The sequence below is a fragment of the Opisthocomus hoazin genome, chromosome 25 (genome assembly GCF_030867145.1).
Source record: "Opisthocomus hoazin isolate bOpiHoa1 chromosome 25, bOpiHoa1.hap1, whole genome shotgun sequence".
NCBI classification, from domain to species: Eukaryota; Metazoa; Chordata; class Aves; order Opisthocomiformes; family Opisthocomidae; genus Opisthocomus; species Opisthocomus hoazin.
In genome coordinates, this window is record NC_134438.1 from 6,386,840 (window position 1) to 6,409,260 (window position 22,421).

Here is a 22,421-nt window from a genome sequence, read left to right on the forward strand (position 1 = left end):
GTGATGCAGAGGGAAGGAGCAGCCACAGGTCGGGTCAGGGCAGAGCACCCGGGGCCAGGCCGGGCGCCAGGGACGAGCCGGTGCCACCCTCTGCCGTCAGCCCCGTCCCCCCAGACACGCTCTTTTTGCAGCCATGAGCCTGCTTTTGACATTTTCCTTCCCTTTTTCGAGGGCTCCCGGCCCTCCCGACGGGCTCTGCGAGCCTCTCCCCGATCCCTCAGCGGGAGCCATCCGCCCGCCAAGCCAGGCACCAGCGCTGAGGGGCCGGCCAGAGCCCTGCGTGGCCAGGGCTGAGCTGGGGGGTGACAGCTGTCCCTTTTCCCATGTCCCCAGTGCCCGAGATGCCCCGAGGGACGCCCAGCTCCCCTCCTGCCATTGCCCTGCCCTTTGCAAATGGGGAAACTGAGGCACCGCGTCAGGCACGGGCTCACGGGCCATGGCCACGCCGGCCACCCGACCGTGTCAGAGGCGGCTGCGAAGTCACCAGGGGCCATCGCACGCTTCCCCCGGCAGCAGCAGGTCCCCGTGTCCCCACGACGCCGGTGACAGCGGGGCCTGTCCCACTCGGCCAGCCCGGCGCCATCGAGGCCCGGCGGCTGCCGGCCACCCCCGCAGCGGGGCTTCTCCTCAGGGCGTGCGAGGGACGGCAGCGCCCGCGGCGGTCCCGCCTCACCCGCGAGGTCTGGGGGGGGGGGGGGGTTGACATCTGTGGGGTTTTTTTTTCCTCAGTTTAGTCAGGGGCTGACCACCTGCGCCTCACGGCTCGCCCCGTAATGGCGGCTCCTCCCTCACCCCAGTTGTGAGGGGACGCGCCAGCGCCGGGGCCGGCCAGGGGCTGGAAATGGCGCCAAATGGCCCCGAGTACTTGAGGGGACGATGACAGCCGCGGGTGCCAGCGGGGACACCCCGGGGTGCCACGGGGACCCAGCCGAGCCCTGTCACCCCTCCCTCTGTCTGCCCCCCACCCCACGCATGGCTCTGCCCACTGACTTCCCTCCCCGCGCCCCCCTGGTTGGTTGCCCCCGCCGCCCTCTCCCGATGGTTTCGCCCAGGTGTTTGCTGGGCGTGTCCCTTCCGCCCCCCTGCAGGGTGAACGGTCTCTCCCCTTGTGTAGGGTGGTGATTAGCCCTCCCCTCTGCAGGGTCCCCCCTGTCCCTCGGCCCATGCAGGCACCGCCGCCTCCGCCTTCTGATCCATGCCCCTCAGTATTAGTGCTTCGCTCAACCCTCCCAGCGTCCGGGGCGGGGTGGTTTACCCCCTTCTCACCCCCCCCAAGATGGTCTCTCCCGCCTCACAGAACCCCGCCTCCAGCCCTGCAAACCCCGCCTCTTCTCGAACATCACTCTCTCCTCCAGCTCGCCATTGGTCGATCCTCAACGCCTCTCCTGAAGCGGCCAATGGCGGCGCACTCCTTGCCCGCACCCAAGATGGCGCCGCCGGGGGCTGTGGGCGGGCGGCGGTGAGGCGACCTGCGGGGGGGCCGCCGTCTTCCTTCGCCGCTCCGCCGCCGCGCCGCGGGGCCGGCCGGCCGGTGGGCCCTCTCGCTCGCTGGCTGGCCGGCCGGGCCCGCCCCTTCCCTCCGCCATGGCGGCCGAGAGCGGTAGGCAGTTCTGGAAGCGGAGCGCCAAGCTGCCGGGCAGGTGAGCGCGGGCCCCGCCGGTACCGGTCGCGCCCCCCCGCCTCAACCGCCCCGGGGACGGGAGGCCGGGGCCGCAGTCCTGCCCGGCTGTGGGGCTGGAGCAGCCCCTCTGCCTTGGGAAAGGGCTGTCAGGGGCGCCCACCCTGGCTGTGGGGCAGGGGGGGCGCTGGGGGCACCCCCGGCTGGGGGGGGGGAGGGAGGCACCCCCGGCTGTGGGGCGGGGAAGTTGCTGGAGGAACACCCCACCCTCCTTGTGTGAGGGACGAGCGCAGCGCCAGGCTTGACCCTCGGCCTGTGCGGCAGGGCAGGCCGTGCGGGGGCTGTGGGGACCCCCCCTGCGCACCCCCTGCCCCGTGGGAGGGGGTCTGGGCCGTGAAGGGTCGCCTGGGGTGGCCTTTCCTCCTCCCCCCCTTCCCCTCCCGAAGCCCTCGGAGGTGTCGCCGTGGGTGGCAGCAGCTCTGTCCCACGCAGGTGCCCCCACCAACGCCTGTGTGTCCCCCCCGTTGTCCTCCCCTACTTTGGGTGTTTCCCCCCCCCCCCCCCCCGACATGAGGGGCTGCGGGGGGGGTCTCTGCGGGCACCTCTCCGGCTTCGGTCTCTGTCTCCATGCCTGTCGAGGCACCCAGGGGTGGGAGGAAGAAGCGGAAGGTCTGATTCGGGTGGTGTTTGGGAAGAGGAGGCTGGTGGTGACGAAGGAGATGCTCCCTGCGAGGCCGCGGGAGCAAGGCACCCGTGGGGAGAGGGCACCCATCCCTCGGGGGGGCTGTCACAGGTGCTGTTCCCATCTGATTGTCCTCACGTCTGCGCTCGTCTGTCTGATGTGAACCCTGCCTCTTCCCCTCCCGTGTGCGGATGCAGCCTGAAACGCTTCGCTGGCGTTAAATCCTGCTCGGCCAGTTCAATCTCGCTTTCTAATGCGCTTTTGCTCGGTCTTTGTTGCTGCGCTGGCTCCCTCAGGTTGGTGGGACGATCCTGGTCTGTGCCAAGCCAAAAGGAAAGCGGTGAGCACTATGCATTCCTCCTCTTCTGCTCGTGGGGAAGAAAATGCTGTGCTCTCCCTGGGTCATTTTTGTCTCCCGACTGCTTCCCATCCCTTACCTGGAGGTCACAGCCGCGCTTCCAGCTCGTGATGTTAGACAGCATCTCTCTGCTGCAGCGGGTGCCTTCCAGCTCCGGCTTGGAAAGCTCAAACCAGGTGAACCAGTCTGGGAGGCAGCCGATCCTGCCTAGACAACACGCTCCAACGTCAAGTTTTTGGCAGTGCTCTCCGCTGCTGCTGCCTGGCTGCTTGGCAGATGTCCTGCTCTCCAGGAGCCGGGTTACCACCTCCGAATACCTGGCGTGCCGGGCCTTTCCAGGGACGGTTACCGGCAGTTGTTGGGCAATGCAGCCACGAAAGGTGGAGGTGGGACGTGCTGCGTCCATGGCCGCTAGACGTGAGGCTCCCTTTCTTTTTTGTTTGAGCTTTGAGAGATCTTCCTGTACAGATTCTTGGCTCTCTCCTTGCTTTGCCCTGACAAGCTGGCAGAGGGGAGCTTTGTGGAGATTTGGAGGCCATGTTCGCTTCCTTTTCCGTGCCACTTCATGCATTTGGTCACCGAGTTTTATTAGCTCTTAGCTGGTGTCTTTTCCCCCGTAGATTTAGGGTGGCAGAACGAGCAAATGTTGTTTTGTGTTTCCAGTACTGCGCTGTGGTTTTCGCATTGGGAATTCTTGCCCCAGTGATTTTCTGGGGATGCGTTGGCGAGTTGGTCTAGTGTGTTATCCCGTGCCATGGTGGGCTGTTTGTTTCCTGCGCTTTAGAGAGATGGGCAGCCAGGCTCCGCAGAGGGTATTTACGTGCTGTTGTAAAAGGGGAGAAACAGAATCTGCCAGGAATAAATATGTTCTGTGTCCGAAGTGGCACTGAGGTTTCATGGGTATGATTTCTGCTAGAGTGTCACTAACTCGCACCCTACAATGGTCTCTCTCCTCGTGAGCGGTGTAACGCAGGTACCACAGCCGTTGGACCAGACGCAGAATCTACGGGTTACAAGAAATCCCGGCCCCAAAGAGCTTAAACTGAGGCAGGACAGGGGACTTGTCTGGTCAGTTTAGGAGCACAGAATCAGCTGCGGTCCCAGCTCCTGGCTCAGTGGTGTGTTTGCTGAGAGGTAGTGCCTGCCCTGAGCTTTCTGTCCATGTGACGTCAGGCAAAGACAGATTCACGCGGGGAGTTAAGCTTGGGGACAGCAGATTCGTCTCACCAAGCTGCATCAGGGAAAAGCAGACACGAGTGAGTGAGTGAAGTTACTGAGCATCACTTGGTGGTATCGCTCCCTTGCCTCAGTTCTCTCAGCTGTAAAAGTAGGACGTGGTAATGCCCCTTTGTGTGGGGCTGTGGGATGTGCTGGGATGTGAGCTGAAGGAGCGGGATCGGACATCGAGGGTACCACAGAACGACGGCACAGACTTGCCACCTGGCAGTTGTGCGTGTGCTCGTGTATCTTGGAAGTCCGCGGTTGCACACCTCGGAGCGTTTGCGCTCCTCCTGTCCAGCCCGCTGCACCTTCTGCACGGGCGGGTGGAGCAGAGAATCGGCAAAGATGGGACAAATGCAGGGAGAACCCGCTTCAAGCAGCAGTTCAGGCTCGCCGATGCGGGGTGGTGGTGTTCAGCCCTGCTGGAAACCAGACTGTCGTCTTCAGCCGCTTGTGTGGGAGCACAGGCTGATGAGCTGGGCAATTAGATCAGCTCCAGATGCTCTGTCTGGGGCAGCCTGGGTTCAAATTCTTTACAGAGAGCTGCTGGGGAGGTGGGACCCTCTGCCGTTGTATCGGCCGTTAGCCAGTGAAGGCATCGTCTGATTGCTTCAGAGCCCCAGGAAAGGGTTTCCTCACCCAGAGCTGGCTGCCACATCCCCTGCTCTGTCTCTAACACACATCACTGGTTCGGCTCGTAAAGCTCAGACCTTCGCACGTGAATCAAAGCCATCGCCCGTGTGGATCCCCGCGCAGGGAGGAGCGGCGCTGACTGCCGTCACGAGACGACGTGAGCCTGGTGCTGGGCATCGGAGAGGCTCTGCCGGCTCCTCTTCTGCGAGGAGCTGCCATGAGTCATTGGGAAGCAGCGCTGATCTGGAGGGCTTGTTTTTCTTACTCCTGATAATCTGCTTTGCTATGCCCACCCACGGGGGTGCCTCTGCTTACTAGCTGTCCTGACTCCTAGATGCTAATTAGTCAGCAAACTCTTTCCTGGGCTTGATCGCTGGTGGGTAAACACAGTGAGCCTTTTCAGCGCTCCCAGCCACGAGGGACGCCGCTGCAGCAGCGAGCCCACCCCTCGCTGGGCTTCCCCACCGGGATCTCTCTGTGCTGTGGTTGTTTCCAGCCTCTGCCCTGGATCTCCGCGTCTCTCTCTGCCAGCTGGGCCTGTTGCTGCCGCCTCACCAGCATCAACTGGTTCCCAGAGCGCTTTCCAGCTGTGCCAGGCTGCTGTCCCCCTCCTACACGGCTGGCTCTGCTCGTTTTACTGCCTGGCACCATCTGCAACTCCTGGAAACCAGGCCAGCTCTGTTGACCCAAGAGGAGCCTGTCCCTTGTGTGCCAGCTCTGAATGGGCTCTTGTCTCCGCTGCAGGATGCGGGACCGTGCTGCGTACCAGGGGATGGGGGGGGACTTGTTTTCCAGAGGTGGTTTTTCAGGGTGGGATGGCTGTGAGTAGTTACCCAAATGGAGGTAATAACTCAGGCTCCCTCACTTCCAGAGACTGTAAGACTAGTGATGAGCTCTTGTCTGGTAGCTTCTTTCCAAGATGATGCTCCCCAAGGAGTGCCTGCAGCCCTCGGGCTGCCTGTGCCGCTCACAGGGAGGGGAGCCGAAGGCCTGGGCCGCGGTGGCTCGTTTCAGGCCCTAGAGGAAGCAGTTGATTAAGCTGGGATTTGGACCCGAGACAAACCATGTACCGTATCAGAGGCTGCTTTGCCGTGGCGTTGGCTACAAGCCTGAGAGCTGGCATGGGGTTCAAAGCCTCAGGTGCGTTGCGGAGGAGCCCCAGTGTTGCTGGCTAGAGTCCTTCCCTGTCCCACGGGCTCGGAAGTGTGGATTCCCAAATCTGGAAATCCCCTGGATTTAGAAGAGAATGGACATCAGTGTAGAAGGCAGGGGGACCGAGACGTGGTCACTCGGGGTGAATCGGTGGTGCAGAAAAGAGCATATCTCAAATCCCAGCTCAGGCTGGAGAGAGCCTAAGAGTTTAAACAAGGCTTCTCTTTGCTGCTGCAAAAAAACAAATCTTCATCTGAATGTGGCACTTTGGATCTAAGACTTTGAAGACAGAAGGTCATTGAAGTTGCTTTTGGTCTGTGTTCAGCTTCTGATGGCAGGAAAGAAGTGTGACCCCAGTCTAGGCCGAGGGGATTATTCCTGGGTGCTCTATGGCTTTTTGCATTCTGTTATTTTTTTTGTTTGTTTTTTCCCTATCCTCTTCCTGCAGCATTCAGCCTGTCTATGGAGCACAGCATCCTCCACTGGATCCCCGGCTCACCAAAAAGTAAGTGTTTATCGTCCAGAGACTCTGGCCCCGAGGCTTTGCAGGTTTTTGCTCAGTCCTGCAGTAGGTGAGGTCTCCAGCATCCTCTGGCACTGTGATGTTCCAGCGGAGAAGGGCAGCAGGGGCATGCGGTGCTGTCTTGAGCTCTGCAAAAGCTGGCAGGGAAAGCTTATCTGCCAGCGCCCTTTATGGCCAGAAATCCATATCATACCAGCCACATCAAAGGAGACAGGCGTGCTTTTTAGCAGTGGCGTCTGAGCCCTCTGCTTCCCTTTGGAGACGGAAGAATTAAGGGAAGGGGAGGTAAAGCTGACCAGCATCTGGTCTGCTCCTTGTCTCTATCTTGTGCTGCGTAGTGTGAAGGTTCCCCTGTTCTGTGACGCTTCAGGTGGTGGACTTTGACTCCTGGGGCTTAAGGGTAAATGCGAAGGCTCCTCCTGTGCCTGAGAAAAGAACCAGGCTGGTCTGTCTGCTGGGAGCCATCGCAGCTGTGTTGGGAGTGTCCAGGAGCGCGGACCGGCTCCGTCTGACCTCTGACATGCCTCTCCCCAGGTCGCAAGGCTCTTTTTGGGTGTTGATCTACCAGTTTTGTCTAGGGTGGGGGGAGGCAGAGCTGGAGGAGTTGTAAGTCTCTCCCCATTGCCCTTCTGAGCTGGCACCTCCCAGCTGTCTGCTGGCACTGTGACCTCCCTGCCCTGCCTCGTACCAGCTGGGGCTCTGCCTCCCGGCAGCCTGGAGAGGCTTAAGGAATTCCTTGGGTTTGGGAGGAGGAACAGGGAAACTGGAGAAAGGGACCGGCTGATTGGAGTGAGGACGGAGGGAGGGGAAGGAAATGGACTTGGCTGACAGCATTGCTCTGACACTGTTTCTCTCTGGCTTGCAGCTTCATCAAGGACCGCTCCAAGGCCCACGCGCTGCCCATGAAAAGCAAGAAGGCCTCCAGCTTTCACGAGTTTGCCCGCAACACCAGTGATGCCTGGGACATCGGTGATGATGAAGATGAGGACTTCTCTTCCTCCTCTTCTTCTTTGCAAACTCTGAACTCTAAAGTGGCCAAGGCCACGGCAGCCCAGGTTCTGGAGAACCACAGCAAGCTGCGGGTGAAGCCTGAGCGGGCCCAGGCCGCTCTCAGCGACATGCCCACCAACTGCAAGGTCATCAAGTCCAGCAGCGAGGCCCAGCTCTCCAGGACGTCTGGTAAGAGCAGTCTTCGGGAGCAGCCTCCCGCTCCGGTGCTCTCCGGGTTGACTGCTGAACTCAGCTGCTCGCACGTTGCGGGCAAGAGGCTATGGCACAGCCCGTAAGCCCGACAGAGGCTGTCACCTCTTTGTAGCATCCCGCACTCCAAGGAGCCGTTTTTGGAGTCCTGGCCTTAATGCTTCGGTCTCCTCTGTGGCTCAGTATCCCGCATGCAGGCACGTCTGTCCCAGAGGATCCCGAGTTCTGAGTGCTAAGGGACTTTGGAGATACATGAAGCTCTTGATTGGGATTGCTCGCCTGCTCCTTCCTCTGTAGGCCAGCGTGCTGCTCTTAGTAAAGGTCTGGGTGAGGCCCTGCAGAGCCCAGCTCAGTCCAGCGTGGGCAGGGAACTGGGCAGCATCAGCCCCTGCTCACTCTGCCGTGCCCGAGCAGGCAGCTGCCTGTGCTGTGGAAGTGACCCAGCAGGTGGCATTGGCAGCCCGTCGCCTCCTCTCTCTGTGCCAGCAATTAGCTTGATCACTATTTCGATCAGAGACGAGCAGGGCACGTCTGAAGGTCAGTTCCTCTGGGATTCTCACGGGCTCCTTCTGCTTTGTCTCCTGTATCCTGCTGCTCGTGGCTTCCCATATGAAGGGAGAGGTCTGATCTGCTGGCAGCCAGGTGCCTGCATGCAGGAGGAAGGAAGGGACGGAGAAACGGGGAAGTGATGGAAGAGCCACGACCGATGCCTGTGATCAGCTGAGCCCTCAGGGTGGGCCGGCGATGCTCTGTTTGCTGGGGCTGGGGCAGAGAGGGGTGAAATCTGTGGCGGCAGGTCTCTGACCGCGGCCTGGAGAGCTGTGGTCTCCTTCACTGCCTCACTGCAGCATCTGCTCCCTGCAGAGGAGGCCTGCGTGCGGACCCCTCTTCAGAAGCAGCAGTCCCTTCCCCTTCGGCCTGTCATTCCGCTCGTTGCCCGAATCTCTGACCAAAACGCTTCGGGTGCTCCCCCCATGACGGTGAGGGAGAAAACCCGCCTGGAGAAGTTTCGGCAGCTCCTTTCCAGCCACAACACGGACCTGGGTGAGTGTGGCAAAATGGGGGTGCCTGTGGGTGGGAAGGGGAAGGCAGAGGGGGGGCCTGCTGCCCGCTTCAGGTTGCCGTTGGGTCTGCTCCAAGGTGGATAAAAGGACTACCTGCAGTTGCTCCAGGTGGGATGGCTGCACAGGCTGCTCTGTTGGCAGATGGTTATGTCCCTCCACCAGCCTGTCCGTTCCCAGTCTTTCTCCATCTCGCAAACGATGGTTGTGATCGCTGGGCGCTGTTGGGCTCTGCATGAGAACTGAGGCTTCGGAGGCCTGGAGCCCCTGCAGCCACCAGTCCTGTGCCCAGGCTGAGCTGAAGACGTCTCTACCCCCCTTGCTGCAGCCCCGCATCCCCAGTCGTGCAAATATGGAGCCTTCTGGAGGCTCAGCATCTCCAGAGCCTGCAGGAGCAGACTGGGCTTTCCTCTCCTTCTAGGTGTAGTGGTGCCTGGACGTGCCTAGGATCTAATCCCTTGCCACCACTGTCCGTTTGCAGATGAGCTGAGGAAATGCAGCTGGCCTGGTGTGCCCAGAGAGGTCCGGCCCGTGACGTGGCGTCTCCTCTCAGTGAGTACTTGGAGCTGTGACGCAGGAGTGTGGGGGGACTGTGCCGAGCCAGGGACACACGCTCCTAGACCTTCGCGTGTCCTGTAACCAGGTTTGCTCATGTTGTGTCTGTGCCCAGCCTACAGGTGAGCTGTAGGGGTTTGGTTTTTTTTCTTTTTGGCTCAGGGAGTGTAATTGCTGCGTCCTCTTTGAGCGCAAAGCCCAGACTGGTGCTGGGAATATATGGTTTGCTCTTTTTTGGGAAACTGAATCCCCTGCAGTGGGGTTGCCCCAAGATCAGGAAAGACATCAAAGGCTGGGAAAGCCAAACACCGTGAAAGCTCTTTCACCAGCTCCCGAGTCCCTGTGCCTGATGCTTCCAGACGCACAAGCTGCCTGGCAGGCTTTCAGGGGACGGTTCGCGGTGAGGGAAGAGGATCTGCCCTGACAGAGGTTTTCCTGCCGCAGGGTTATCTCCCCGCAAACATGGAGCGGCGAAAGCTGACTTTGCAGCGTAAGCGGGAGGAGTACTTTGGCTTCATCCAGCAGTATTATGATTCCCGGAACGAGGAACACCATCAAGACACCTACCGACAGGTACGAGCCGTCTGCCTGCTGCCTGGCTTTCTGCCTTGGTATAGCCCCCTTTCCTCCCTCCTCCACCTCTTGGGGTCTTACTGGACTTCTCTAGCTATAACTATTAGGAGTCTTCTCCTTGGGGGCAGGGCAGTGTGTTTCTGTCTGTCTTCTTACGGATATTAGCTTAAGCCTTCTCTAAATTGATATAACAACTAGATTTCAGACCCCAGCTCTGGCCACCTGCCCACACCTGAGCAGCAGAGACCAGAGATAAAACTGTATTTTCTCAGTGCAGCTGCCATCTGCAGCCCTCGCTGCGCTTGTCAGCAAGTGCAGATCTCGCCTGGGAGGACACTGAGGGGTGGATTCCCCCCTGTTAACCTGTGATGAATTATCGTGCCCCTGAAAAGCACGGCTGGTGTGTGTAACCTACGCTCTCTTCCAGATCCACATCGACATTCCAAGGACCAACCCGCTCATCCCGCTCTTCCAGCAGCCACTCGTCCAGGAGGTAAGGGGGAGGGAAGCTCCTGCCCTGCGTTCGCCGTGGGGCATGTGTGTGCTAGACCAGCACTGCCACTGGTGAGTTAGCTTTGCAGGGAAACTTCCCTGGCTGACAGCAAATACCTGCTGAAACTGTCCGAGTCCCATCTTTCTGAAAGACACCAGGCTTGGAGCTCAGGGGTTATGAGATCAGCTCTTCTGTGGCGAGATGTAGCCAAGGTGGGGAAAGACCTGAAGCTTGTGTTTTGAAACAAACTCCAGACATTTGAACCAGAACGGGAGATCAGTTCTGTTTTGCTACAAAACCCCTTCTGTGCAAAGCAGTGTGTGAGAGCCCGAGGCGGGGATGGGTTTGAGAAGGTGGCCAGGAGGTGTGAGCATCTGTCCTCTTTTGAAACAAGCTCAGCGCATGTACGTGGTGTGCCGGGGCTGGCGCAACCTGGCGATGACACCACCTTGGGGGTCGGGGCGGGGAGAGGCTGCTCTGCTGGGAACTCTCCCGATCCGTGACGTTTTGCTGGGAGCGCTGTGCTGATGGCTGATCTCGATGGATGGAGAGCGCAGCCAACAGCCATGCGATGTTCAGCCAGATGTGCTGCTCTGCCTCGTGGGTGGAAGGGTCTGAAGCCACCTCGATCTTGCCAGGTTGGTGTCTGCCGTTTCTTCAAGCGGAGGCTTTGATGGGCCTGGGCCACCTTATTCGGGGAGGTGTGGGCTGGCCTCGTGCGTGGGATCCGTGGATCGTACAGGAGTTTCTCCTAGGACTTTTATGCTTCGTATCTTACCCGTATTGCTGCAGAAAAGCCTGTCAGCGCATGATCTCTGCTCCCTGAGCTTAGCAGTTATGCTTTTCTGCCTCTCCTTTGTGCACGGCTAATGCAGGTGCCTGCTTTCCCTCATTCTTCCCTAGATCTTTGAACGAATCCTGTTTATCTGGGCCATTCGACACCCAGCCAGCGGCTATGTGCAGGGAATCAATGACCTGGTCACTCCGTTCTTTGTTGTGTTCCTCTCTGAGTATGTTGGTAAGTGACATTTGCTGTTTGAAGCACGGCGCTGCCGCTCGACCACGGTGTTTGAATCGGTGTGAAGTGCTGGCAGCAGCAAAGCTCGCCTTGCTGGAGGGGATGACGCGCTCTTCCTTCGGCGCCTGTGCCAGGCTGGAGATGCATCTTGACCTCTCACTGTACCTTTGCTGCCTGGTTGAATAGACTTCAGTTTCATAACCTTGCTGAGCTCCGCCAAGTTGAAGTGCTAAGGGTGGATTTGCATTTGAATGTGCTTAACATCCTCACAGCTTGGATGGGGTCTGTTAGGTGCCGAGGGAGTTTATGCAAAGCCCTGAAATACAGAGTTGGAGGAGGGGAGAGTCTTGTTTTCAAAGCTTGGGCTCGGAGCTAGTTCTTGTTCTGGGAGGAACGAGTGAAGTATAAAGAGATCCTGCTGAGAATGTAAAATACACTGTTTAAATAAAGATTCCTGTCCCGTGCTGCTAGTACAGGTGTGTTTCTCAAGCTGAGAGTTTCAGAAAGCAAATTGACTTCTCCCTGCTGCTTTTGGCTTTCTTGTCAGCCAGTTGCTTTTAGCTGGAGATCAAGCCATTTCCACCCAAAGCATTTTTATTCTTTCAGCAGCTCTAGCTCTGTTTCGGGGTTGACGTTAACGCTGGGATGCTGTAAACCCTGTGCCTGAAGACTCTGTTTTCACTGTAAAGAAAAGGAAAAAGCAGTTTATAAGACTGTATTAGTGACACAGAAATCCCGTTGAACAAATATTTTTAAGGTCTGATCCAAAGCTTGTTGAAGTCAGTGGGAGCCTTCCACTATCTAGCTAAGGCTTTGTAAACTAGTAGTGATGTGCCTCCTCTGGGGGTGTTGCGAAGAGGTAAGCCGCCTCGGTTTCCACTGTGGTCGCCGGTGTGGTCAGGATTGATCCCTGGGAAGTGCTGCTGCTCCTCCCAGCCTGAAGGAGAAGGCACAAAATGTGGCTCTGCTACCAGCTGGAGTGAAGTCCCTTTCCTGGGAGGTCAAGAGCCTGTTGGGTCAGGTCTGAGCAGGCTCCCTTTGAGTGGCTTCTCCTGTGCCTCACTGTACGAGCGGCGTCGGTGGCTCTTAGTCTTGGTGGAGGCTGGTTGCTCAGGGCTGGTTTGTTGGGTTAGAGGTGAAGCTGTGCACACAATGAGTTATCTACACGAGAAGGGAGCTGGTCTGAAGCATCAGAGCTGCCTGCAGGTACTTGGCGTGGCTGCTTGCAGTCCTGTGCCGTGTTGGGTGTCAGGGCTCAGCTCTCTCTGCGCATGGCTGCAGAGTCCATGCTGCATCGGACCTGTCTGTCTCTTGCCGGGGCTGTGCTTCTCGCTGTCTTCCTGGGCTGTTTTCACCCTCGACTGAAGCTTTTCTCTGAATATGGCCTAGTTTCCAGCTATCTCTAAAACATGTGTTAGAGGGAAAAAAACCCTCTGCATGAGACCCGTTGAGTTGAATTTGGCCAAGCAACATCACACATCCCCTGCTGTCCCCAGAGCTTGGGATTCAAAGCCAGCCTCTAGGTCAGAAGCACGATGCTGTCCTGTCTCAGCAGGTACTTTCCCCCTTGTCTGGCTGTGCACCGGTCAGGAGTTTAAGGATAAGATCAGTAGTTGCCTTGAATGTATGTGGGGAAGAACTGGCAGTGCTGTGTCGTGTAAACCCCTTTGCCACGGGGTTTAAGTTGTTGGTTCGGAGCATTGGCTCTTCTCTACAGCTACCTTTGACAGGCTCCTGAAGAACTGGTGCTGGGCAGGGCAGATCTGGAGGCTGTTGGATCACTAATTCCCAGGATCCCTGGATCAGCCAAGCCTGCACTGCACCCAGGTTCTTGCAGCAGGAGAGCCAAAAGAGGCCTTGCACAATTTGGTAATCCTTGCACAGCATCTGCCAAAGGACAACTCGCCTTTCCCTGGGGAATCTCTTGCTTGGAGGAAATTCTGCTTGTATTCTTCTGGCTGTATCATCGTTGGGTGAGGGGATGATCCGTGTGGCTCAGGCAGCCCCTGCCCACGGAGCCACTGAGGGCTCATACACCAGTGTGTTGTCTGAGGGTACCTCCGCGTTCAGAGGTGTGTGTACAGCTGGCCTGGAAAAGTTTCCCTCGCCTCTGCTTGAAAGCCGGCTCTGGGACGTCAGCACCAGCATGGGCTCGATCCTCGAACCTCTTGGGTTTGCTGCCCCTGCTCTCCTTTCAGAGCGGGTGTTTTGCTGATGGTGAGATGCTGAAGGAACCCACTGTGCTGCCAGCTGGCTCTGCTGCCTGGCTGCCTACCACCTTCCCTGGGGTGTTCGCGTTGGAGCCTGGGGAGGGCTGCCAGCTCAGCAGGACCATGGCAGCTCTCCGGGGACGGTGGTGTGCCATTCCGAGCTGACAGGCGGAGCTGGGGCTTCACAGGCTGCTGGCTTTGGTTAGCTGTCAAGGCCAGGCTGACGTCCTGGTCTGCTGCTGTTCGATCTAGTGGCTTCCAACATCGCGGTCTCGCCTCTGGTAACAGGCTGGTCCCCGTCTCCAAGTTCACTGCAGGCTTCCAACCCATCATCCCGTGCTTTGGGCAGGCACTGCATTCGCAGACAACAAATCAGCTTTTCTACAGACGAATTGAAATCTGCTTGGTGCTCACCAGCTGATTAATGTGTCTGGTTGACGGTGACTCCGTGGGGTCTATCAGTTACTAGGCCAAGGCTTAAAACACCCTTCAGAGGGCTTGACGGGCTTCCCAGCAAGGGCTGGAGCATGTCCGCGGGGGGAGGCTGGGTGGTTTGGGTAGGGTATGGGCTGTAGCTTATCAGACACAGCCAGGGAACAGTCTGGCAGCTTCCTTTTGTTGATGAAACAACGGTCAGCAGTAACCCAGCAAACTCCCAGGCCTTTGCGTGCGGAGGGGTTACACACAGCTTGCTCGGGGTAGCAGGTAGAGCATTTTGGCTGGATTTGGGAGCAGGGCCATGGTGCTGTGTTTTTGACTTGGTGGCTTCCCATCCTCGCTGAGGAAGGGTGTGTGCCTGCCTGGGTCCTGAAGGAGCTGAACAGGTCAGTGAGTGAGAAACATTGGAGGGAAGCTCTTTCCTCTGGGTGATCAGGGGACTGGGTGACCCCGTTGTTAACTTGCATCTCCCTGGCCTGCCTCAAAGGGTCCCACTGATATCGCTTCCCTCTTCTTTCCGAGCGCTGCCTTGAATCCAGCATGTCTTCCCCTTTGACCAGCTGCAGAAAGTACCACCACAGCTGAAGCGAGGAGAAGCAGCTCTTCCCCAGAGCTCCCCCGGCCCCTTCTCCCATGCCAGTCGGGCGCCGTGGCTTTTCCTGTGCTTACACCTAGTCCGGACGCAGAACTCCTCGTGCCCCTTGCAGGTGCTGTGCAGACTGCTGTGAGCCCTTGGCAGATGGGATAGATTTAACTGCTGTGTTTTCCCCTTTTTCCCCCAGCGTGGCGAGCTGGCTCACCTCCTGCGATGCTCTGCCTGCCTCCTGCACGAACTCGGCTGCCTCGGCCGCTTGGCAGCGAGCGTGGGCACTTTGGGCCCCTGCCCCTGCCAGCTCCGTAGCTGGAGCTGCTCCTCCTCCCGGCTGATCGATGGCTCCTGCCGCAGGTGGCTGAGCGCTGCTGGTTTTCAGCTGGTGCCGCCGTGAGGAAGAGCTCGAGGGAGGTGTTGAGGCTGAAGGAGCGGCTGAGCCTGCCGTCGCTGCCCTCCGGACAGGATGGGCGCAGGCTGCCGGTGCCGCTGGGGAGGATGGGGAGAGGCAGTCTGGTATCTGAGGAATCGGGGCCGGAGGTGACACCTCGACACCTGCCCGAGGAAACCGAGCAAGCACAGGGATGCTGAGCTGTCAGTCCTGCTGAAACTGCCTCCCAGCTCAGGTCCTGCAGCCCCTCCTGCTGCACCGTGTCACTCCCAGCTCGCATGGCTTTTGTTTGCGTTTAAAAAGGGAGTGACAGAGCTCAGAAATGAGTTCAGCATCCACAGGTAGTGTCAGTGCTGGCCTGTGCACCCTCTCCCAGTGCTCTCTGCCCATCTTGACGTAGGAGACCACTTCCATCCCCAATTCGAGGCCTTGCCTAAGGGATTGTCCTGGCTTTGGGACCTTCACCAAGTCTGTAGAGGGGAACAGTGCCAGGGAAAGTAATGATCTTACTCGCTCCTAACTGGCTTTGTTATTAAATCCTAATCATGGTGAAATTAAGACTCTGTTTCCCTGTAAGCAGGAGCAGAAGCAGAGTTTGGATGAGGGCAAGAGGAGCCCTGTACCTGGATGGTACTTGTCACACTGCGCCTGACCCAGCATGTTCTGCACTCCGGTTTTGCTCTGGACCTGTCGCTCGCTGCATGCGGTGCAAGCTTGACCATGGCTGTGCAGAGCTGCGAGCTGAGACTGGGTTTAGCTGTGCTCCAGGGTCTAGTCCTGCGCTGAGCCCCAGCTGCCGGGATGTGGGGAGCCATTAAAGCTTCTCTGTGGAAAGCAGGGATGTGGGGGGCTGGAGCCCGGGCTCCTGTGAACTGCTCCAGGCTGTGCCCTGCCTGGCTTTTGAGGCAGGGGTTCAAGTGGGACTGTGATTTCCCTTTTCCTCTGGAAATGTCACTTGCAGGAGCTTTGTCTTCCCTGAGCCCCAGCTGCCCTTGGGCACCCTGTGACACTGGCAGCGGTGTCCCGGCTGTCACTGTGCCGCTGGCTCCCTTTCAGTCCCTGTTGCAGCCATATGTTGAGTATCTCACTCCTTTCCACGATGCTGCTGAGCAGATGTTTGTGCTGAGCCACGCACTCCAGAGACTGCGATTTTTTTTTTTTTTTTTTTTTTTTTTTCAGAGCTCCTCGCTGTGTGTGCTGGGTCGTGCTGGGGATCTCCTGCTGCTGTTTTGCTTTGACACCAGGGCGGGGGCAAGGTCTCTGCTCTTGTCACCATGCCAGTGCGAGCAGCAGGATCTTCCCCATCACCTGGGTGGGTCATCACATCCCCTTCTCCAGCGTGGTCCTCATGCCTGGAGCTGCACTGGGAGGTCTTCTGCACGAGGCCCGTTCCTGCAGGGCTGAGCCTGCCTTTCCCACCAGTCCTGGCTGTACACACCTGGCCTTGTCCCACTTTCTTGGGGGAAGCAACCTAGGGAAGGAGATGTGTATTAAACAGATTTTCCCTGCCTGTCTCCTTACCTGGAACATTTGAGAGTGGCTGCAGAGCAGCCAGCAGAAGAGCGATAGCTTTGGATGATGACCTGCAGCTAGAAAACAGCTTTGCTGCTTTTTCTGCAGTACAAGACTGCCAGATTAATGCAGGGTTAAGCCCTTGCTTGGCCGTGAAGCTCCCAGTGGCGGTTGGCTCCGGAGCTGAGCTCTGCCCCAGCGGAGGAACAGAGGTGGGAGCAGCGTTGCAGTCGCTGGCTCTGCGCTTCCCATCCTCCTGCGGGCAGGGTCTGCGAGCCTCGGTGTTCGCAGTGCTGCCAGCCTGTGACAGCTGCTCCGTGGCCTGTCTGAGCCAAGAAGGCGGCCCGGCTCCAGCCCCGAGCCCTGTCCTCTCCCTCTGTCGCTCTTTTCCGAGCAAGATCAAAGATGCTTGTATGCATTTCCAAGCCTCTGGGTTTGGAAACCGGCCAGTCTGGCCTTGGCATCTGTTGATCCGATTTAGCGGCATGACAGCTCCCTCCGAGGCCTCCGTCAGCAGTGTGACGGGTGCTCTGCTCCCGAGGAGAGAGCTGCTGGGTCAGGAGAGCCAGACCTGCGTCTCCTGACTCTCATCCCTGGCTTCCGCTGCCTTCCCGTGCCTGTTGCCCTCCCCAGCCTCCAGGTTAAGGTGAGCCTGGCCTGGAGCCGGTGGTCTCTGCTCCAATCTCAGCCCTCAAGGTGTCCGATCTCTCCCTTGCCCTTCTGGGGGGTTCATAAGCCCATTTAAGGGCAAGGGCAGCTTGTTGCACTGTGTGAGTACCCTCTGGGGACAGAGTTGCCACTGACCCTTGTGCTGGCAGACCCCCAGTTCACTGGGCTTGAGAAACAAGCTTGCACAAATCTCTGCTTGCCCCGCAGCAGGGCTCTGCTGTGCGTGGGGCTGCTGCTGCTTGCTGGAGCTCTCCTGTCAGCCGGGCTCGAGGAGGAGGAGAAGCTCTGTGAAGCCGAGCAGGCTCTCTGCTGCGTGGCCCTGCTGTCAGGCTCCGTGCTGGATTTAACTCGGAGCCTTTTGCTCTCCTGGAAGACTTGTGCGTGCTTTGGGGTCCTCACAACTATGTCTGAGAGTCCTGTAGAGGTTTCTGAGGCTTTGGCTGTTCTTTGTGAGTCCTCGGAGCTGGCAGCCAGTTTTTGGGTGCCTCTGTTCTGCGTGAGTCCTGGGATGGTGCTGATGAATCCAGCTGGGAGTGAGAGCTGAGCTCCCTTCTGCTGCCCCAGGCCGAGGGCAGCGTTTGCTTCCCTGGTTTCTGGCTGCAGTGGTGGATTCACCTCTCCCAGTTTGATGGATTCACCTCTCCAGGTTCTCTGGTGGTGCAGCCAGCTGGCAGAGACCTGGTGGCACCCAGGGCGGGATGTGCTCCAGTGAGAGGGGTCCCACATGCCAGGGGCTTTGTCCAGAGGGATGATGCAGCGCTGCGGGATCCCTCCCACGGTCCCCCGGGGAGCTGGGCTGGGTTCGGACTCTGGCTGCTGAGTCTTTTGGGGTCCTGCAGACCTTCACCTGGGTTGGAGAAGTAGGTCAGTGCATGGGTGCTGTGCTCTGTGCCGGACAGGCCACTTGTGCAGGGAGCCTTGTAGTGCCTCTGGCCCTGCCTTGGCTTCATGAAGCCCCTTGGTGTGTGCTGTGAGCGTCCCGGTGTCCCCCCTCCTCCTGATGCTCTTCCCTCTCTGTGTTGCAGAAGAGGACGTGGAGAACTTTGATGTGACGAACCTGTCACAGGACGTTTTACGGAGCATTGAAGCCGACAGCTTCTGGTGCATGAGCAAGCTGCTGGATGGGATACAGGTGAGCCTCTGCTGGGGCCACGGAGGCTTCTCTCCCTGCGCTGGGGTAGAAGCGTGGTCGTCTCTCGGGGCTCGGCTAAGCTCTGTGCGAGTCCTAGCATTGGGGGGATTTTGCTACTTCAGTAAGCAAAACCCGTGGCTAAAGTCCTGGGAAAAGAAGATGCTGCGGCTGTGGACCCGGTGCTGTCCTGGCGAGGGACGGCCCAGCAGGCGGATGGTCCTGCTGCTCAGGAGCCGCGGTGATCTCGGCTCGTGGTGATCTCGGCTCCCTGTGGAGCCGGGGATCTGGTTTCGGTCATTCCTAGCTGTGGTTAGCGCTGCTGCTGCTGACCCCTGGCCTCTCCCCACAGGATAACTACACCTTTGCGCAGCCGGGGATCCAGAAGAAAGTCAAAGCCCTGGAGGAGCTGGTCAGCCGGATCGATGGTAGGCGGCCAGGGGATCTGGGCAGGTTGGAGGCTCTTGGGTCGCAGCAGCGAGAGGCCTCCTCTGCACGTCGTACCCTCAGGGCAGGGGCAGATGCTGGCCTCCACCGCGTATGGAGCAGGGCAGGGTAGGGGCAGCCAGAAACCCCCCGGGACAGGGTTTTTCTGTCCGAGTAGCGCAGGGCAAGGGGTGGAGGCACTTGGGAGAACAAGGTCTCAGCTCGAAAGCGCGTGGAAGCCAGTGTGTTGGGGACAGTGCCGTGCGTGGGAGCTGGAGCACCGTGGTCCCCAGGTGTGCAAGTGAAATGTGCTGTTCCAGAGCAGGTACATAATCACTTTCGGAAGTACGAGGTCGAATACCTGCAGTTTGCCTTTCGCTGGATGAACAATCTGCTTATGAGGGAGCTGCCTCTCCGCTGCACCATCCGCCTCTGGGACACCTACCAGGTACACAGGCTCCTGCTGCCTTCCCGGCTCGGCCGGTCTCTGTGGGGCCTGTTCCCCGTGCACGGCGGGACGGGGGTCTTCTGGCAGCACCGTGCAGCTGGGGAGAGGAGGGAATCAAAGCGGTGTGGGCCCGGGACATTTGTACCCGGCTGGGTGGCCCAGCAGGACTTCTGTGTTTGGGGAAGCCGTGCTCTGGCTGTGCTGACCCGGAGTTTTCTCCGCAGTCGGAGCCAGAAGGATTCTCACATTTCCACCTGTACGTCTGCGCCGCCTTCTTGATCAAGTGGCGGAAGGAGATCCTGGACGAGGAAGACTTCCAAGTAAGTCCTCGGGGCTGGGGGTAATTCCCTGGGCGTGGAAGGGAGGGAATTGCTCTGGTTGGGATTCCAGCGTGGACACAGTCCAACCATCATCTCAAAGCTGGCCCCAAGAGCATTCAGTCTCAGGATCTTTGCCTGAAAGTAACTTCTGCAGCGCTCGCGCCGAAGAATCGGGCTGTTGGAGAGTTCAAAGATCAAATAACCGGCTCTTCCCCGGGCTTGAGCTTTGATCGCAGCAAGTCCCTTCCTGTTTGCCTTCTGGTGCCCGGCTGTAGCGCTGTGGTAGCACCCTTTATCTCAAGAGGTTTTGGGGTATCCGAGGTGCTGCAGATTCGGATCTAGACGCGAGCACATCTCAGTGCTGTCTCCGAGCCCTTCAGACCCGCGGATGTGGAGAGCGAAAGTTACTGGTAGTGCTGGCCCCGAGCCTGCTCTGGAGCTGTACGCCGCCTTCAGCCGCCCTAAACTAAGCCCCTTCCCCTCTTTCAGGGCCTTCTAATGTTGCTACAGAACCTGCCCACGATACACTGGGGGAACGAAGAGATCGGGCTCCTGCTCGCCGAAGCCTACAGACTCAAGTACATGTTTGCAGATGCCCCCAACCATTACCGCCGATAGGTGCCAGGACTCGGCTCCCTCCTCCTCCCCACGCCCGCCCCCTCGGCCTGGCCCCATCTGATCACTGTGGCATTTTTGTTGTCCCAAGTCCTCGGACACTCCGGCCAGGAGCCGCTCCTCGCTGTACAAAGCTCACATTGACTCTTAACTCCTAACGCGTGCCTGTCTGCTGCTCTGTGCGCCTGGATGTGCCGCGCCAACGACCGCCAGTATTCCACGCCGCGCCGGTGGCTCGAGCCGGGGAGAGAGGCCTGAAGGGGCTGGGGGAGGACGCGGCGGGCAGCTTTACGGATAAACTGAGCCGAGGACGGAGCTCCCCTGTCCTCTCCGCCCTGTGCCCCGGCCTTGTCCAGATGGGACCACCTTGGCTTCGCCGTCCCGCGTTACCGGGCGCCACGTGCACCGCACCGTCTGCTCCCTTCTGTCTCCCGCCACCGTTCACTCCAACTCCCAGACAAAAATGCCTTACCAGAGACCCGCCTGGCCCGAAAAACCTTCCTCCCCGAGGGCGGCAGGGCAAGAAGTTTCTCTCAGGGCCTAGCTTCGCTCCGAGGGTCTGGAGACCCCAAGCACTTTGTGGGTTTGCGAGAGAGCCCCTCGCGCCTGCCCTCTCTCCTCCTCTCCATCTTCTTCGCCTCCCTCTCCCCCGGGGCAGCAGGGTGGCAGCGGAGGGACCACTCCATCCACGCCTGGTTCGGACACCGCGTGCCAGCTTGGCGTGGGACTTTCGGTGGCTGCTGCGCTGTCGGTGCAGCCCCCTCCGGCGCAGGGAGGAGGAGGCACGGGTGGGGGGGCTGGCAGGGGAGCAGCATCTCCTGCCACCCCCTTGCAAAGCCCCCGCTCCTCCGAGGCGTTCTGTGTATATTGTGTTCTTGTGTATATGGGTCAAAGATGTACAATATAAGTTCTTCTGTTTGTAGCAGATAATGATTTTATATTTATAACGTGCACCCCTTGTTCTCCCCATCCTCTCCATGCCTGGGAAGGAGGCCCGGGCGCGGCGGTGTGGGGCTTCGGGCCCCTCCGGAGCATCACGGAGCTGCAGGCGTTTCTGCCCCGAGGTGTTTCTGCAGCGTCGGCTCTGCCAGGACGAGGGCCGATGGAAATACGGGTCCCAGGGCTTCCCCTGCAAGGAGAGTTTGGGCGTTTAGAGGAGGTGGGAGCTCCCAGGTGGGAGCCGTGTCGAGGAAACAGGGTATCAGGGCTCATCGTGTCCGACGTGGCCAGGCACAGCCGTGCCGGTGCCACCGGCGAGCTCTCCAGGGAGGAACGATCCCGGATCCAGCGTTGGGTGCCCCCAGCGCTCCCCACGTCCTCCTTGGGCTTCTCCCACGGGGCCGGCGAGGACCGGGCTGACCTCGCCACCGTCTGCTTTTAAATCGAACCAACCGTGAATGTTTTAAGGGGCCGTTTGCCTCCCGTCCCCGTCGTGCTGGGGGCGGGAGGGCGCTGGGGACGGATCCGGGCGCTCCCGTGGGCGATGCGGGATGTCTCGGCAGGGCTCCCGGTCCCTCCGCTTTCCGTTGCTGTTCCTGGTGGGAAGAGGCAGCGGGCGGTGAGGCTGGGGCCGCGCATGTGGAAGGCAGAGCCTTGTTGCCAATAAAACTCCGAACAGTGTCTCAAGAAACTGCTTTCCGAACCTGGAGTTGTTTTTCTCAGGCGTTCAGACTTTGACTTTATCTTTGCGTGTGCCTTTTGTTGCTTCCTCCGGGAGGCAGAGCTGGGGGTCCTTAGTTTAACACGACGAATTAAAAATAGAAGAAAAAAAGCAACACAACCCCAAACCAGCAACCGAACGGTGTGGGCTGGCAAGTGTCTGCGTGGGGCTGGGGGCAGCGAGTCCTTGTTTGGGCTCATGAGGGTCTTCGGGCACCTCATCTACCCCTCCCCGTGCCTCAGTTTCCCCCCGGCGAAGCGAGGGGGAGGGTCTCTTTGTATCTTGCTGGGGAACTCAGTGGTGGTGTCGGAGTTTGGCGATGGTCAGAGCAGCTTACGGGAGGGCAAACCTCCCTCCATCGCTTTCCAGCCCCTATTAATTACTTTTTAAAGTCCAGTGGAGTGGAACAAACGTAATTACTTCTGGGCAAGACTAATTCCCGGCGTTTGTAGGTAATTACTGGGAGCTGCTCGGGGGTTTGGGCTGCCTTCCCTGCCGGGCCAGATCCTGCTGCCGGCTCAGCATCCTTTTGGGACCGAGTGCCCTGTTGTCCCTTGGGGACTGAGGCTGTCACAGCCCGGGGGTGACCGTACCCCAATCCTGTGCGGTGCTGAGCATCCCCGCCCCGGGGCAACCAGTGATGAGGCCCCATCATGCCCGAGCCGGATTTCTCCTCCCAGCCTGGAGCCACCAGCGTTTCTGCCCCGGGAGCTCCCATCCCACCCCGCTCCCATCCTTGGGCCTGTGTTCCCCTGAGGCCACGGCTGGTTTTGGGCCCAAGGTTTGAGAACAGCGGTTTTGTGCAAAAAAGAGCAGTTTAAAGGAGAAAAAAACATAACCCAAAAGTTAGCTGAGGAGCAGGTCAGCCAACCCGGAGATGACCCCTGGCATCGCGCCGCCCATTGCCCGTAGCCTAAAACCAGACTG

The 22,421-nt window shown here is 59.1% G+C and overlaps 1 protein-coding gene across 1 annotated transcript; it reads left to right on the forward strand.

Annotated features, from left to right (window-relative positions):
• The first annotated feature begins 1,513 nt into the window (after positions 1-1,513).
• Positions 1,514-21,447, forward strand: TBC1D22B (TBC1 domain family member 22B). The gene is made up of 13 exons (XM_075443125.1): positions 1,514-1,640; positions 6,113-6,169; positions 7,053-7,366; positions 8,252-8,431; positions 8,930-9,000; positions 9,448-9,576; positions 10,004-10,069; positions 10,973-11,087; positions 17,922-18,028; positions 18,378-18,453; positions 18,772-18,899; positions 19,124-19,219; positions 19,709-21,447. The coding sequence occupies exons 1-13, from the start codon at positions 1,585-1,587 to the stop codon at positions 19,835-19,837; spliced, it is 1,524 nt and encodes a 507-aa protein (XP_075299240.1). The 5' UTR covers positions 1,514-1,584; the 3' UTR covers positions 19,838-21,447.
• The last annotated feature ends 974 nt before the right edge of the window (positions 21,448-22,421 follow it).

Coding starts and splice junctions, on each gene's coding strand:
- TBC1D22B (XM_075443125.1), top strand. CDS start 1,585: ATGGCGGCCGAGAGCGGTAGGCAGTTCTGGAAGCGGAGCGCCAAGCTG. Junction 6,170..7,052: donor GATCCCCGGCTCACCAAAAA/GTAAGTGTTTAT, acceptor TCTGGCTTGCAG/CTTCATCAAGGACCGCTCCA. Junction 18,900..19,123: donor GCCTCTGGGACACCTACCAG/GTACACAGGCTC, acceptor TTTTCTCCGCAG/TCGGAGCCAGAAGGATTCTC.